The 17060-nt window shown below is 42.0% G+C and overlaps 1 protein-coding gene across 2 annotated transcripts in view; it reads left to right on the top strand.

The window, feature by feature from the left end:
• Positions 1–13595, top strand: part of LOC117502471 (solute carrier family 45 member 4) — a 68444-nt gene extending 54849 nt beyond the window's left edge. For both annotated transcript variants that reach the window (XM_034161526.1, XM_034161525.1), the window contains 9 exons: positions 7051–7503; positions 7877–8142; positions 8260–8421; positions 8785–8884; positions 9019–9099; positions 9196–9326; positions 12277–12345; positions 12440–12594; positions 12685–13595. In XM_034161526.1, coding sequence (XP_034017417.1) covers positions 7051–7503; positions 7877–8142; positions 8260–8421; positions 8785–8884; positions 9019–9099; positions 9196–9326; positions 12277–12345; positions 12440–12594; positions 12685–12865 — 1598 coding nt within the window. In that variant the 3' untranslated portion in view covers positions 12866–13595. The remainder of the gene's footprint in view (positions 1–7050; positions 7504–7876; positions 8143–8259; positions 8422–8784; positions 8885–9018; positions 9100–9195; positions 9327–12276; positions 12346–12439; positions 12595–12684) is intronic.
• Positions 13596–17060: the final 3465 nt, after the last annotated feature.

Here is a 17060-nt window from a genome sequence, read left to right as displayed (position 1 = left end):
TGCAAGGCAAGGCCATACAATAATTATGAAACACAGTCTACGTCTAAAGCAACATAACCAAGGGATGGTCCAGGGTCACCCGATCCAGCCCTAACTATAAGCCTTAGCGAAAAGGAAAGTTTTAAGCCTAATCTTAAAAGTAGAGAGGGTATCTGTCTCCCTGATCTGAATTGGGAGCTGGTTCCACAGGAGAGGAGCCTGAAAGCTGAAGGCTCTGCCTCCCATTCTACTCTTACAAACCCTAGGAACTACAAGTAAGCCCGCAGTCTGAGAGCGAAGCGCTCTAATGGGGTAATATGGTACTATGAGGTCCCTAAGATAAGATGGGACCTGATTATTCAAAACCTTATAAGTAAGAAGAAGAATTTTAAATTCTATTCTAGCATTAACAGGAAGCCAATGAAGGGAGGCCAACACGGGTGAGATATGCTCTCTCCTGCTAGTCCCCGTCAGTACTCTAGCTGCAGCATTATGAACCAACTGAAGGCTTTTTAGGGAACTTTTAGGACAACCTGATAATAATGAATTACAATAGTCCAGCCTAGAGGAAACAAATGCATGAATTAGTTTTTCAGCATCACTCTGAGACAAGACCTTTCTGATTTTAGAGATATTGCGTAAATGCAAAAAGGCAGTCCTACATATTTGTTTAATATGCGCTTTGAATGACATATCCTGATCAAAAATAACTCCAAGATTTCTCACAGTATTACTAGAGATCAGGGAAATGCCATCCAGAGTAACGATCTGGTTAGACACCATGCTTCTAAGATTTGTGGGGCCAAGTACAATAACTTCAGTTTTATCTGAGTTTAAAAGCAGGAAATTAGAGGTCATCCATGTCTTTATGTCTGTAAGACAATCCTGCAGTTTAGCTAATTGGTGCGTATCCTCTGGCTTCATGGATAGATAAAGCTGGGTATCATCTGCGTAACAATGAAAATTTAAGCAATACCGTCTAATAATACTGCCCAAGGGAAGCATGTATAAAGTGAATAAAATTGGTCCTAGCACAGAACCTTGTGGAACTCCATAATTAACTTTAGTCTGTGAAGAAGATTCCCCATTTACATGAACAAACTGTAATCTATTAGACAAATATGATTCAAACCACCGCAGCGCAATGCCTTTAATACCTATGACATGCTCTAATCTCTGTAATAAAATTTTATGGTCAACAGTATCAAAAGCAGCACTGAGGTCCAACAGAACAAGCACAGAGATAAGTCCACTGTCCGAAGCCATAAGAAGATCATTTGTAACCTTCACTAATGCTGTTTCTGTACTATGATGAATTCTAAAACCTGACTGAAACTCTTCAAATAGACCATTCCTCTGCAGGTGATCAGTTAGCTGTTTTACAACTACCCTCTCAAGAATCTTTGAGAGAAAAGGAAGGTTGGAGATTGGCCTATAATTAGCTAAGATAGCTGGGTCAAGTGATGGCTTTTTAAGTAATGGTTTAATTACTGCCACCTTAAAGGCCTGTGGTACATAACCAACTAACAAAGATAGATTGATCATATTTAAGATTGAAGCATTAATAATGGTAGGACTTCCTTGAGCAGCCTGGCAGGAATGGGGTCTAATAAGCATGTTGATGGTTTGGATGAAGTAACTAATGAAAATAACTCAGACAGAACAATCGGAGAGAAAGAGTCTAACCAAATACCGGCATCACTGAAAGCAGCCAAAGATAACGATACATCTTTGGGATGGTTATGAGTAATTTTTTCTCTAATAGTCAAAATTTTGTTAGCAAAGAAAGTCATGAAGTCATTACTAGTTAAAGTTAATGGAATACTCAGCTCAATAGAGCTCTGACTCTTTGTCAGCCTGGCTACAGTGCTGAAAAGAAACCTGGGGTTGTTCTTATTTTCTTCAATTAGTGATGAGTAGAAAGATGTCCTAGCTTCACGAAGGGCTTTCTTATAGAGCAACAAACTCTTTTTCCAGGCTAAGTGAAGATCTTCTAAATTAGTGAGACGCCATTTCCTCTCCAACTTACGGGTTATCTGCTTTAAGCTACGAGTTTGTGAGTTATACCACGGAGTCAGACACTTCTGATTTAAAGCTCTCTTTTTCAGAGGAGCTACAGCATCCAAAGTTGTCTTCAATGAGGATGTAAAACTATTGACAAGATACTCTAACTCCCTTACAGAGTTTAGGTAGCTACTCTGCTCTGTGTTGGTATATGACATTAGAGAACATAAAGAAGGAATCATATCCTTAAACCTAGTTACAGCGCTTTCTGAAAGACTTCTAGTGTAATGAAACTTATTCCCCACTGCAGGGTAGTCCATCAGGGTAAATGTAAATGTTATTAAAAAATGATCAGACAAAAGGGAGTTTTCAGGGAATACTGTTAAGTCTTCTATTTCCATACCATAAGTCAGAACAAGATCTAAAATATGATTAAAGTGGTGGGTGGACTCATTTACTTTTTGAGCAAAGCCGATAGAGTCTAATAATAGATTAAATGAAGTGTTGAGGCTGTCATTCTCAGCATCTGTGTGGATGTTAAAATCGCCCACTATAATTATCTTATCTGAGCTAAGCACTAAGTCAGACAAAAGGTCTGAAAATTCACAGAGAAACTCACAGTAACGACCAGGTGGACGATAGATAATAACAAATAAAACTGGTTTTTGGGACTTCCAATTTGGATGGACAAGACTAAGATACAAGCTTTCAAATGAATTAAAGCTCTGTCTAGGTTTTTGATTAATTAATAAGCTGGAATGGAAGATTGCTGCTAATCCTCCGCCCCGGCCCGTGCTACGAGCATTCTGACAGTTAGTGTGACTCGGGGGTGTTGACTCATTTAAACTAACATATTCATCCTGCTGTAACCAAGTTTCTGTTAGGCAGAATAAATCAATACGTTGATCAATTATTATATCATTTACCAACAGGGACTTAGAAGAAAGAGACCTAATGTTTAATAGACCACATTTAACTGTTTTAGTCTGTGGTGCAATTGAAGGTGCTATATTATTTTTTCTTTTTGCATTTTTATGCTTAAATAGATTTTTGCTGGTTATTGGTGGTCTGGGAGCAGGCACCGTCTCTACGGGGATGGGGTAATGAGGGGATGGCAGGGGGAGAGAAGCTGCAGAGAGGTGTATAAGACCACAGCTCTGCCTCCTGGTCCCAACGCTAGACAGTCACAGTTTGGAGGATCCCAAAAAATTGGCCAGATTTCTAGAAATGAGAGCTGCTCCCTCTAAAGTGGGATGGATGCCGTCTCTCCTAACAAGACCAGGTTTTCCCCAGAAGCTTTGCCAATTATCAATGAAGCCCACCTCATTTTTTGGACACCACTCAGACAGCCAGCAATTCAAGGAGAACATGCGGCTAAACATGTCACTCCCGGTCTGATTGGGGAGGGGCCCAGAGAAAACAACAGAGTCCGACATTGTTTTTGCAAAGTTACACACCGATTCAATGTTAATTTTAGTGACCTCCGATTGGCGTAACCGAGTGTCATTACTGCCGACGTGAATTACAATCTTACCAAATTTACGCTTAGCCTTAGCCAGCAATTTCAAATGTCCTTCGATGTCGCCTGCTCTGGCCCTCGGAAGACAATTGACAATGGTTGCTGGTGTCGCTAACTTCACATTTCTCAAAACAGAGTCGCCAATAACCAGAGTTTGATCCTCAGCGAGTGTATCGTCGAGTGGGGAAAAACGGTTAGAGATGTGAACGGGTTGACGGTGTACACGGGGCTTCTGTTTAGGGCTACGCTTCCTCCTCACAGTCACCCAGTCAGCCTGCCTTCCCGACTGCACGGGGTCTGCCAGGGGGGAACTAACGGCGGCTAAGCTACCTTGGTCCGCACCGACTACAGGGGCCTGGCTAGCTGTAGAATTTTCCACGGTGCGGAGCCGAGCCTCCAATTCGCCCAGCCTGGCCTCCAAAGCTACGAATAAGCTGCACTTATTACATGTACCGTTACTGCTAAAAGAGGCCGAGGAATAACTAAACATTTCACACCCAGAGCAGAAAAGTACGGGAGAGACAGGAGAAGCCGCCATGCTAAAACGGCTAAGAGCTAGTAGCTACGCTAAGCTAGCGGATTCCCAAACAGGGAATCCGACACTAGACAGGCTGTGGAGCAGCACAGGTAACGCACGACAACAGTGCTAAAATAAAATAAAAATCCACTAGACAGGCTGTGGAGCAGCACAGGTAACGCACAACAACAGTGCTAAAAAATAAAATAAAATAAAAATAAAAATCCACTGGACAGGCTGTGGAGCAGCACAGGCAACGCACGACAACAGTGCTAAAACAAAATAAAAATCCACTAGACAGGCTGTGGAGCAGCACAGGTAACGCACGACAACAGTGCTAAAATAAAATAAAAATCCACTAGACAGGCTGTGGAGCAGCACAGGTAACGCACAACAACAGTGCTAAAAAATAAAATAAAATAAAAATAAAAATCCACTGGACAGGCTGTGGAGCAGCACAGGTAACGCACAACAACAGTGCTAAAACAAAATAAAAATCCACTAGACAGGCTGTGGAGCAGCACAGGCAACGCACGACAACAGTGCTAAAACAAAATAGAAATCCACTAGACAGGCTGTGGAGCAGCACAGGTAACGCACGACAACAGTGCTAAAACAAAATAAAAATCCACTAGACAGGCTGTGGAGCAGCACAGGTAACGCACGACAACAGTGCTAAAACAAAATAAAAATCCACTAGACAGGCTGTGGAGCAGCACAGGTAACGCACGACAACAGTGCTAAAACAAAATAAAAATCCACTAGACAGGCTGTGGAGCAGCACAGGTAACGCACGACAACAGTGCTAAAACAAAATAAAAATCCACTAGACAGGCTGTGGAGCAGCACAGGTAACGCACGACAACAGTGCTAAAACAAAATAAAAATCCACTAGACAGGCTGTGGAGCAGCACAGGTAACGCACGACAACAGTGCTAAAACAAAATAAAAATCCACTAGACAGGCTGTGGAGCAGCACAGGTAACGCACGACAACAGTGCTAAAACAAAATAAAAATCCACTAGACAGGCTGTGGAGCAGCACAGGTAACGCACGACAACAGTGCTAAAACAAAATAAAAATCCACTAGACAGGCTGTGGAGCAGCACAGGTAACGCACGACAACAGTGCTAAAACAAAATAAAAATCCACTAGACAGGCTGTGGAGCAGCACAGGTAACGCACGACAACAGTGCTAAAACAAAATAAAAATCCACTAGACAGGCTGTGGAGCAGCACAGGTAACGCACGACAACAGTGCTAAAACAAAATAAAAATCCACTAGACAGGCTGTGGAGCAGCACAGGTAACGCACGACAACAGTGCTAAAACAAAATAAAAATCCACTGGACAGGCTGTGGAGCAGCACAGGTAACGCACGACAACAGTGCTAAAACAAAATAAAAATCCACTGGACAGGCTGTGGAGCAGCACAGGTAACGCACGACAACAGTGCTAAAACAAAATAAAAATCCACTGGACAGGCTGTGGAGCAGCACAGGTAACGCACGACAACAGTGCTAAAACAAAATAAAAATCCACTGGACAGGCTGTGGAGCAGCACAGGTAACGCACGACAACAGTGCTAAAACAAAATAAAAATCCACTGGACAGGCTGTGGAGCAGCACAGGTAACGCACGACAACAGTGCTAAAACAAAATAAAAATCCACTGGACAGGCTGTGGAGCAGCACAGGTAACGCACGACAACAGTGCTAAAACAAAATAAAAATCCACTGGACAGGCTGTGGAGCAGCACAGGCAACGCACGACAACAGTGCTAAAACAAAATAAAAATCCACTAGACAGGCTGTGGAGCAGCACAGGTAACGCACGACAACAGCGCTAAATAAAAATCCACTGGACAGGCTGTGGAGCAGCACAGGTAACGCACGACAACAGTGGTAAAAAATAAAATAAAAATCCACTGGACAGGCTGTGGAGCAGCACAGGTAACGCACGACAACAGTGGTAAAAAATAAAATAAAAATCCACTGGACAGGCTGTGGAGCAGCACAGGTAACGCACGACAACAGTGCTAAAAAAAAAAATAAAAAAAATAAAAAAAAAAAAATAAAATAATAAAATAAAAATCCACTGGACAGGCTGTGGAGCAGCACAGGTAACGCACGACAACAGTGGTAAAAAACAAAACAAAAATCCACTGAACAGGCTGTGGAGCAGCACAGGTAACACACGACAACAGTGGTAAAAAATAAAATAAAAATCCACTGAACAGGCTGTGGAGCAGCACAGGTAACACATGACAACAGTGCTAAAAAAAAAATAAATAAATAAAAATCCACTGAACAGGCTGTGGAGCAGCACAGGTAACGCACGACAACAGCGCCAAAAAATAAAATAAAAATCCACTGAACAGGCTGTGGAGCAGCACAGGTAACACACGACAACAGTGGTAAAAAATAAAATAAAAATCCACTGGACAGGCTGTGGAGCAGCACAGGTAACACACGACAACAGTGGTAAAAAATAAAATAAAAATCCACTGGACAGGCTGTGGAGCAGCACAGGTAACACACGACAACAGTGGTAAAAAATAAAATAAAAATCCACTGGACAGGCTGTGGAGCAGCACAGGTAACACACGACAACAGTGCTAAAAAAAAAAAAATCCACTGAACAGGCTGTGGAGCAGCACAGGTAACGCACGACAACAGTGCTAAAATAAAAATCCACTAGGCAGGCTGTGGAGCAGCACGACAACAGTGCTAAAAAATAAAATAAAAATAAAAACGAAAGCGTTAGCAAGCTAGTTAGCTTGCCAACGCTGATGAAGGTTAGCTGATAAAAGAGCTCCGTCGCGATGCTTCGACCGTTAGAGGTCTTCTTTAGGCGTTGGAGCACGGTGAAAAAGTAAAAAAAAAGTAAAAAAGTCTTGAAAAAGACTGTTAATTCAAAGAACTCAAACAGCTCAGTTCAAACAGCTAACAGATACAGCAGAACCATAATGTAAAATATCTCTTTGAAAGTTTATATCGCTAACTCTTTCTCTCCTCTCACCCTTTCTCAGGTAAAAGTGATAGTGTTCTTGCCATGGCAGATGCAACGCTTGACCACCTAGACCATGACTCATTGTTCCTGTGCCATATAGAACCATCCATCTTTGCTGACCGTCTCTCTCCCTATCATGGCTCACCACCTGCGACTGTTTCTTTTTTTTCTGCCAATCCACGGACCACCAACATCAGACGCAGCAGCAGTGCAGGAAGCCAGGATCTGCTCCACTCCCAAATCCACCACCACCAAACAAATGCTCCTACGCCCAAGATTTCCCGCCTCTCCGCTTTCTTGCAGGAAATGGAAAATGATGATGGCCAAGAGGCATTGCTGAACAACCAGCTGAATGAGCAGCAGGCACTGAATGGGCAACTGTTAGCGGGCACCACTCATTCTGATAAGGTTAGCAATAATGCTAACAGGCTGAGCAGTAAAGGACAGGCTAATCGTGCTGGACTGGTCAAAGGTCAGTATTATATGCAATATAATTGTGACACAGTTTTACAGATATTCACTCCCTTTTTTATGTTGCATGATTTTGTCATCATAACTGCATGTGTTTGTGCATATGTCTGTTTTATTTCTTCGTATGAACATAATTCAAAGAGAATGTATGACATACAATTGATACTGACAGCATAGGTGTCCCCTAAGGATTAGATGAGTTGGTTATAATTTAGAGTGGTTTTGGTGCATGAAAGTCTTTCCAGAGGCGCATTTGATTGAACATTAAGTGTTATCACTTTTTTTTTTTTTTTTTTTTTTTTTTTTTTTACCCAAAGCACTCATTTCATGTATTTGCATATAGTATTTTTAAATGTTATGAACCTTCCCTGCAGCTGCCAGCACTGGAGTGCCAGCACGACATCCACGTCATCGCCACACCTTCTACCGCCACCCATCATGCACTTTCTCCTATTACGGCCGCGTGGGCAGCCATCGCTATCGTAGGGCCAATGCTGCCTTTCTCATTAAGCCGTCTCGCAGCATGAATGACCTGTACGAAACGGAGGCCAGACACCGGAGGAGAAATGGACAGAGGTTCAGGTACCGCAGTGGAAACACCAACTCTTCCGGCGGAGACACAGAGAGTGAAGAAGGCGAGGTAAGAACGGATTGGAAAGCAATACTACAGTTGCCGTGAGGGTTCTTGTGGGTGCCCTTGTCCAACACACCACTCGTTACCAATATCCTGTCTTCATCCATCTCCATTGTCTCTCAGGTTGAGACCACTGTGCGGCTGCTGTGGCTCTCCATGTTCAAAATGCCTCCAGCGCTGCTCCGGCTGTGTGCCTGTCATCTGCTCACCTGGTTCTCCATAATTGCCGAGGCTGTCTTCTTTACTGATTTCATGGGACAAGTCATCTACCACGGAGATCCAACTGTAGGGGCATCAAACATGGATACAGCTTTGATTGCAGAAAGCTTATTTATAGTGATTGCTATAGCAGTATAGAAATAAAGATTTTGACAGACCTGCTCAGCATTGAGTATGTGCAACTGTTAACCTTTTTTTCCATGATGTTCTTTCTTGAAGGAACTTATAAGTTCACCCAAACCAGTTAGTGTCAGCAGTGATTATTGTAACTACCGTCGTCTCACATTTTGCATGTGAAGTTATTGCTGCTGCTTGTAATGCTGCTTTATATCGCTGCAGGTGTTTGAGGATGTGATTCGGTTTGAACTTTCAGGCATGAAAACCCCCTAAATCCTTTTTTTGTTTGTTTCCTCTCCCCATCTCTTCTAGGCTCCGACAAACTCTTCTACATTGGATAATTATCACAAAGGCGTTCAGATGGGATGTTGGGGATTGGTTATATATGCCTTGACTGCTGCCATATGTTCTGGTAACAGCACACAAATCTCACAACGAGAAATCATGTCTCCACGCGGGGCCTGTTATTGCATGATTAATATGGTATTGTGAACACATTTTAATCAGAAGTATTTGACACTGCCCACTATCTCTCTTATCACACAGCTATCCTTCAGAAGTACCTTGACAACTTTGACTTAAGCATCAAGGTTATTTACATTATGGGAACGCTTGCATTTGCAATAGGTATGGTCCACGACATCAGCAGAATGGAACGAAAATGTTTTGCTCTTAATGAGTAACTTTCTTTATCATCCTCCCCCCTCCCCCCACCCTTTGCAGGAACTGCTGTCATGGCAATCTTTCCTAATGTATATGTTGCCATGGTAATGATAAGCAGCATGGGCATCATTTCTATGAGTATCTCCTATTGTCCTTATGCCCTGCTGGGGCAGTACCACGAAATCAAAGAGGTGCGTCCACATTCACCACTTGCACTGGTTCATTAGTTTAAATCCCTTACTATATATATATATATATATATATATATATATATATATATGTGTGTGTACACGAGGTCTGTTAGAAAAGTATCCGACCTTTTTATTTTTTTCAAAAACCTGATGGAATTCAATCATGTGTGCTTGCATGAGCCAACCTTGAACCTTTGTGTGCATGCGTGAATTTTTTCACGCCTGCCAATTGCGTCATTTGCTGGTAAGCAGCCTTGGTGTGAGGACGGGAGTAGTCTCTCGTCGTTTTTTCTTTGCAAGGAAATGGCGGAACGACTGGAGCAGCGCGACTGCATCAAATTTTGCCAGAAACTGGGCGACAGCCAGGTGTAAACCATTCGGATTATTCAGACGGCTTTCGGTGACGATGCTATGAGCATCACACAGATTAAGGAGCGGTACAACCGGTTTAAAGATGGCCGCACAACGGTGGAGAGCGAGCCACATTCCGGGCGGCCATCAACATGCTGAAATGACCAGATCATTTCCAAAGTGAACGCTGTGGTGATGTGGGATCGTCGTCTGACTAGCCGAGAAATTGCAGAAGAGGTGGACATCAGCACTTTTTTGGCACATTCCACTGTGACAGAAGATTTTGCCATGAAAAGAGTTGCAGCGAAATTCATGCAGATGGCTTCAGCACAAAGCTGATGGTGGAACAAAAGCGCCACCATGATAAAGTCTCACAGGACATGTTGTGACATGCCCACCTCTTCCACCATTCCGAAGATTCAGACAGCTTTCGGTGGCTTTTCAGTCATGTGACTATCCGAGAAATTGTGGAAGGGCATCTGGTGCAAACCTGTGCCAAAAACAGACGTGTATCCATTCAAGATCTGCTGCGGACAAGTCAACTAAAATGAGAGAACCTTAAATAAATCGCTTGCATTCTAAATCTATCATCCATCCATCAATTTTCTATACCTACTTACTCCAATTAAGGGTCACGGGGACTGGAGCCTATCCCAACAGTGATAGGTTGTGAGGCGGGGTACACCCTGGACAGGGCACCAGTCTGTCGCAGGGCCACAAATAAACAAAAAAAAAAAAACACATGCACAACTATGGACAATTTAAAGTTTCCAGTTCACCTAACTTGCATGTCTTTGGATGTGGTTGGAAGCCGGAGCACCTGGAGGGAACTAAATCTGTCAAACAGAAGAAAATATTTTTGAGTCTTCACAACCCTGCAGAAAGGATTTTGAATGAACATACATTCTCTGATTTCCAAAGCCTTGGCTGGTGGCCACTCAGGCCATTGCTGCTTTTCAGTAAAGCTACTGGGAACTGCCAGTTGGAGTAGTTTTGTTTCCACGTGAAACAGCATGTCCTGTATCCATATACAGTAGTGTTCAGAATAATAGTAGTGCTATATGACTAAAAAGATTAATCCAGGTTTTGAGTATATTTCTTATTGTTACATGGGAAACAAGGTACCAGTAGATTCAGTAGATTCTCACAAATCCAACAAGACCAAGCATTCATGATATGCACACTCTTAAGGCTATGAAATTGGGCTATTAGTAAAAAAAAAAAAAGTAGAAAAGGGGTGTTCACAATAATAGTAGCATCTGCTGTTGATGCTACAAACTCAAAACTATTATGTTCAAACTGCTTTTTTAGCAATCCTGTGAATCACTAAACTAGTATTTAGTTGTATAATCACAGTTTTTCATGATTTCTTCACATCTGCGAGGCATTAATTTTGTTGGTTTGGAACCAAGATTTTGCTAGTTTACTAGTGTGCTTGGGGTCATTGTCTTGTTGAAACACCCATTTCAAGGGCATGTCCTCTTCAGCATAAGGCAACATGACCTCTTCAAGTATTCTGACATATCCAAACTGATCCATGATACCTGCGATGTATAGGCCCAACACCATAGTAGGAGAAACATGCCCATATCATGATGCTTGCACCACCATGCTTCACTGTCTTCACTGTGAACTGTGGCTTGAATTCAGAGTTTGGGGGTCGTCTCACAAACTGTCTGCGGCCCTTGGACCCAAAAAGAACAATTTTACTCTCATCAGTCCACAAAATATTCCTCCATTTCTCTTTAGGCCAGTTGATGTGTTCTTTGGTAAATTGTAACCTCTTCTGCACGTCTTTTATTTAACAGAGGGACTTTGCGGGGGATTCTTGCAAATAAATTAGCTTCACACAGGTGTCTTCTAACTGTCACAGCACTTACAGGTAACTCCAGACTGTCTTTGATCATCCTGGAGCTGATCAGTGGGTGAGCCTTTGCCATTCTGGTTATTCTTCTATCCATTTTGATGGTTGTTTTCCATTTTCTTCCATGCATCTCTGGTTTTTTTGTTCATTTTAAAGCTTTGGACATCATTGTAGATGAACAGCCTATAATTTTTTGCACCTGCGTATATGTTTTCCCCTCTCCAATCAACTTTTTAATCAAACTACACTGTTCTTCTGAACAATGTCTTGAACGTTCCATTTTCCTCAGGCTTTCAAAGAGAAAAGCATGTTCAACAGGTGCTGGCTTCATCCTTAAATAGGGGACACCTGATTCACACCTGTTTGTTCCACAAAATTGGCGAACTCACTGACTGAATGCCACACTACTGTTATTGTGAACACCCCCCTTTCTACTTTTTTTTTTTTTTTAACTAATAGCCCAATTTCATAGCTTTAAGAGTGTGCATATCATGAATGCTTGGTCTTGTTGGACTTGTCAGAATCTACTGGTACCTTGTTTCCCATGTAACAATAAGAAATATACTCAAAACCTGGATTAATCTTTTTAGTCACATAGCACTACTATTATTCTGAACACTACTGTATAACGCTGCATCTCACATTGACACTAACTACTGGAGAGAATTTTGGACTTTAGAATTGTTCACACAAGACATTGGAGCGCTGACTTGCAGCTCTTCTGTCTTTCTGCAGTACATCCACCACAGTCCTGGTAACTCCCGGAGAGGCTTCGGCATTGATTGTGCCATCTTATCCTGCCAGGTGAGCCATCACACGCTGCATAACCTGAAAATTAGGCACACTTCATCTTACTGTGCACTCTGAGATTGTGCTCTAATCCATTATTGCTGACCAGGTGTACATCAGTCAAATCCTGGTGGCCTCGGCTCTGAGTGCTATGGTGGAAGCCGTCGGCAGTGTCAGAGTCATTCCCATACTAGCTTCTGTGGGCTCCTTCCTGGGATTCCTCACCACCTGCTTCCTAGTTGTGTACCCGACTCCGAGCAATGGGTGAGGAACCTACCTACTTTAGACTAATGAACTACATGACTGTTGTCATTCCTGAATGTGCATGAACGTTTGTAATGCTCTGACCTACAGGGAAGCGGACTCAGCCAAAGCTTCAGAAAAACGAGCCTTGAAAACTCTGGAAAATAGCAACAGCAGCGAAATGCCTGTTACAGTGGTCATAGAGAAACCCAGCTTCCTGACACTCAACAAAGCAGGCAAGGCCACCACCAGCACTACTTCTGTTGTGGTGGAGAATGAGTCAGCACTGTGATGGACTCGGTAGGATTGACAGACATTTCTGGCAGCTCCCACTAAAAGAATTCAGAGGGAGGGAAATCACCTGAATATGTACTTCCCTCTATGCTTTGCTGGTGCTCACAGACACAAAAAAGGCAATCAAGTCCACTCCATATTTCTGTTCTGGCTTTAAGTGGTTTACAATTTTTCTGACATCACCAAAATTCCTTCCACTTAGTCCTCATGGATATTTGCTTCATCTGTCAGGCTGTCAGATGTGACTAATTCGTGAGGTCATGGTTTGAAGGATGTGTCCAATAGTTCTTGTGGAGAGAAACAGCAGTTTCTTTCTCTCAGGGCCTCTAGGTGGTGCTACTTTGCAACCACCTGGACAGAAATCTTCAGGGGACTCGCTGACATACCTTCATACTGAAGACGACACGCACATAAACATGGCAAAGTTCACTGCAAATAAACACCTAAATAATGACAATTGTTCCTGAACTTTGTCAACGCTGCAAATCATTAGAAAATGCTGAAAACCGTTCTTCCTCGCTGTGGAATCAGGTTGAAAGACCTGATCTAACAGAGTGCACCTGCTGACTTTTCTATGAAGCACTGTGTTCACCAAAATAAACCCAACACCTTTGGCTTTGTGGGACTTCGGCTGCACCGAGCGACGGTAGCTTTAAGACTCTGCAGACTTTTGAAAGTGGCATTTTTGCAGCTATGAGCCTGAAAACTGCTTTGGTTCCTGGGGGAGGAAATTTTCTTGTTTAAGGTTGCTTCCCCAAAAGGTTTGAGTGTTCTGCACATAGGAAGAATGTTAAAATTTGAAAATCCAACCTTTGTTCCAAGGTGAAGACTGTAGGGTTATGACAGCTGTGCCCAAAGGTGCAAATATACAGAAAATATAATACAACAAATCATTATATTATTGAATGAAATTCCAGGGAAAGAGCAGAGATGCAATATGCTGAATATATCTATGGAGTTCCTGACTTGAACATTCACAGTAATGTTTTAAAACGAATGTTGTTAATGTGTTTTAGTCAGAATAACCTAAAAGCTGCATGTTAGGGGAGCAGAGATAAACCAACAGGAGAGGGTTTAAAAACAAACAAACAAACAAACGGCTCCTTAGATGAGCTGCTGTAAAATTATCTGTTTGAATAATAACAGTATTCATTCTTCACTGGACACTTTGGATCCAGTGAGGGTGGCTCATGGGAATATTCCAAAGGATCCTGGAGGTTCCAGTTTGAAATGACTAAGTGTCCGTGCAATTTAAAGGAGGCTAAAATATCTTAAACTTAAAACAAACTTTAAGTAGTATTTGTATTCATTAATAACAGGGTCAGTTTTATTGCATGAGCCTCAAAAATTACTAGATGTTTATACTTTTTTTTTTTTTTTTTTTTTTTTTGTGTTTTTTGGTGTAGCTATGTTGTTCCACTGCAATGAGCCAAATCTAATCATCAGAGAGAATGGAGGGAAAAGGGGGTGGGAGCATTGAGAAGTGGAGACTAGAATGAATTTACTTTAATGGTCTGAATAACTGAGATTTGATTTGTCACCGATCCTGCTGATCTGTAACATGTTGAGGAATGTCCGATTTTCTGTTTGAGGAAATGTAACTTTTGTTATGAAACCAAAATCAAAAAATTTGCAAAAACAATACTTTGAAAACCTAGACGGGCACTCGGAGGACACATATTTCCGTCACGGTGGAATAATGTTGTAATTTATTATAACGATTATCTCATTTTCACAGGATTATTAACCTTGCTTGCTCGGTCTGTACGGGAAAATGTCAGACCGAGGTGTTGACAGTACGGACCGTGCGAAAAACAGAGTTCTGATATTCCTGTACAGAGACCAAGCAAGCGAGGTTAATAATTTATTTATTATATGGCTGTTACATATATAAATATGCAAACTTATTGGTATCGCCCCCAAATACACTCAACAAAAATATAAACGCAACACTTTTGGTTTTGCTCCCATTTTGTATGAGATGAACTCAAAGATCTAAAACTTTTTCCACATACACAATATCACCATTTCTCTCAAATATTGTTCACAAACCAGTCTAAATCTGTGATAGTGAGCACTTCTCCTTTGCTGAGATAATCCATCCCACCTCACAGATGTGCCATATCAAGATGCTGATTATCAATCAATCAATCAATTTTTTTTATATAGCGCCAAATCACAACAAACAGTTAGACACCATGATTAGTGCACAGGTGTGCCTTAGACTGTCCACAATAAAAGGCCACTCTGAAAGGTGCAGTTTTATCACACAGCACAATGCCACAGATGTCGCAAGATTTGAGGGAGCGTGCAATTGGCATGCTGACAACAGGAATGTCAACCAGAGCTGTTGCTCGTGTATTAAATGTTCATTTCTCTACCATAAGCCGTCTCCAAAGGTGTTTCAGAGAATTTGGCAGTACATCCAACCAGCCTCACAACTGCAGACCACGTGTAACCACACCAGCCCAGGACCTCCACATCCAGCATGTTCACCTCCAAGATCGTCTGAGACCAGCCACTCGGACAGCTGCTGAAACAATCGGTTTGCGTAACCAAAGAATTTCTGCACAAACTGTCAGAAACCGTCTCAGGGAAGCTCATCTGCATGCTCGTCGTCCTCATCGGGGTCTCGACCTGACTTCAGTTCGTCGTCGTAACTGACTTGAGTGGGCAAATGCTCACATTCGCTGGCGTTTGGCACGTTGGAGAGGTGTTCACTTCACGGATGATGCAAAGGAGATGTGTTGTACTGCATGAGTCAAATGGTGGTTACACCAGATACTGACTGGTATCCCCCCCCAATAAAACAAAACTGCACCTTTCAGAGTGGCCTTTTACTGTGGCCAGTCTAAGGCACACCTGTGCACTAATCATGGTGTCTAATCAGCATCTTAATATGGCACACCTATGAGGTGGGATGGATTATCTCAGCAAAGGAGAAGTGCTCACTATCACAGATTTCGACTGGTTTGTGAACAATATTTGAGGGAAATGGTGATATTGTGTATGTGGAAAAAGTTATAGATCTTTGAGTTAATCTCATACAAAATGGGAGCAAAACCAAAAGTGTTGCGTTTATATTTTTGTTGAGTATATGAAAGCTGCTGATGGTTTTGGGCTTGTAGTCAGATCTGCTCACTTTCTTCACCACCATGAAAAATTTGCTAACAGATGGTCTAGTTGTTAGCTTATAAGCTTTCAATCTGAGTTTTTTTACGATGCCCCTTAGATATTTATGGAGTATGTTCATGTCTGACTTGGTTTTTCTAACTGTCTGATATGAGAAAATATCAGACCGGAAATCAGCCAATCAGAGAGCGTGTAGCATCGTAGCCAGATTATAAATTTAGTGCATCAACTTCATTAATATCACCCCGTCCACATATATTCACTGCAAAGGATCGTGATTAGCATCAAATTTCACTTGCTGATTATCTGTTATTGGATTTTTGTGGCTGACTATCACTCTGGTTGTATGTATGGGACAGTAGTGGGGGGAGGGAAGGGTATGGTTAGGGATTGCTTGTATGTGGAGGTGGGGTTTGTCACAGTTGCCGTGGTTACTATTGCTGGGCAACAGACCAGTCATACATGCTCACATACATCTGACTTTTATGTACAAGATACAAAGATGAATATTTTTTGGCAATGACTAGATTTCCAGATTTGAAGTGTACTCCTGTTTATACCTGACATAATGTCAACAGGGCTCAGGTCACTACTGATTGGCTGCAATTAAGGAAGAGCTACTCGCAGATGACACTAGCTGTAGAAGATTCTACCTCTGTGTATCAGCAATGGTTAACAGTTTCATTAACCATTAGGTTGACGTTGGCATCATCAGCATTTTCTCTAATACAACCTGTCAGTGTTCAGTCTTACCATGATGATGTAACTGTCTGGTATAAATAGCAAAACCCTTCAAATGCAGTACTGCTGGTCACACAACGTGCCAATGTGCACAAACTTGTCTTGGAAGGGCACTGCATTCATCTGGTGTCTGACTGAGACTCTAAACCTGATGCCTCATTTTAGGATAAGAATTAGGATTTCAGATTTAAAAAAAAAAAAAAATCTGAAAAATTAAATATGTTTCCAGACTGTGGCTTTACACCCTTTCAGATGCCTTGCGCTGTAGCAGAATTCCAGGTCCAATTGTTAAATATTTCACATATGCATACTGCACAGAA

The sequence above is a fragment of the Thalassophryne amazonica genome, chromosome 20 (genome assembly GCF_902500255.1).
Source record: "Thalassophryne amazonica chromosome 20, fThaAma1.1, whole genome shotgun sequence".
NCBI classification, from domain to species: Eukaryota; Metazoa; Chordata; class Actinopteri; order Batrachoidiformes; family Batrachoididae; genus Thalassophryne; species Thalassophryne amazonica.
Note: the sequence above shows the minus strand (reverse complement) of the source record. Positions and strands in the feature narration are given on the sequence as shown.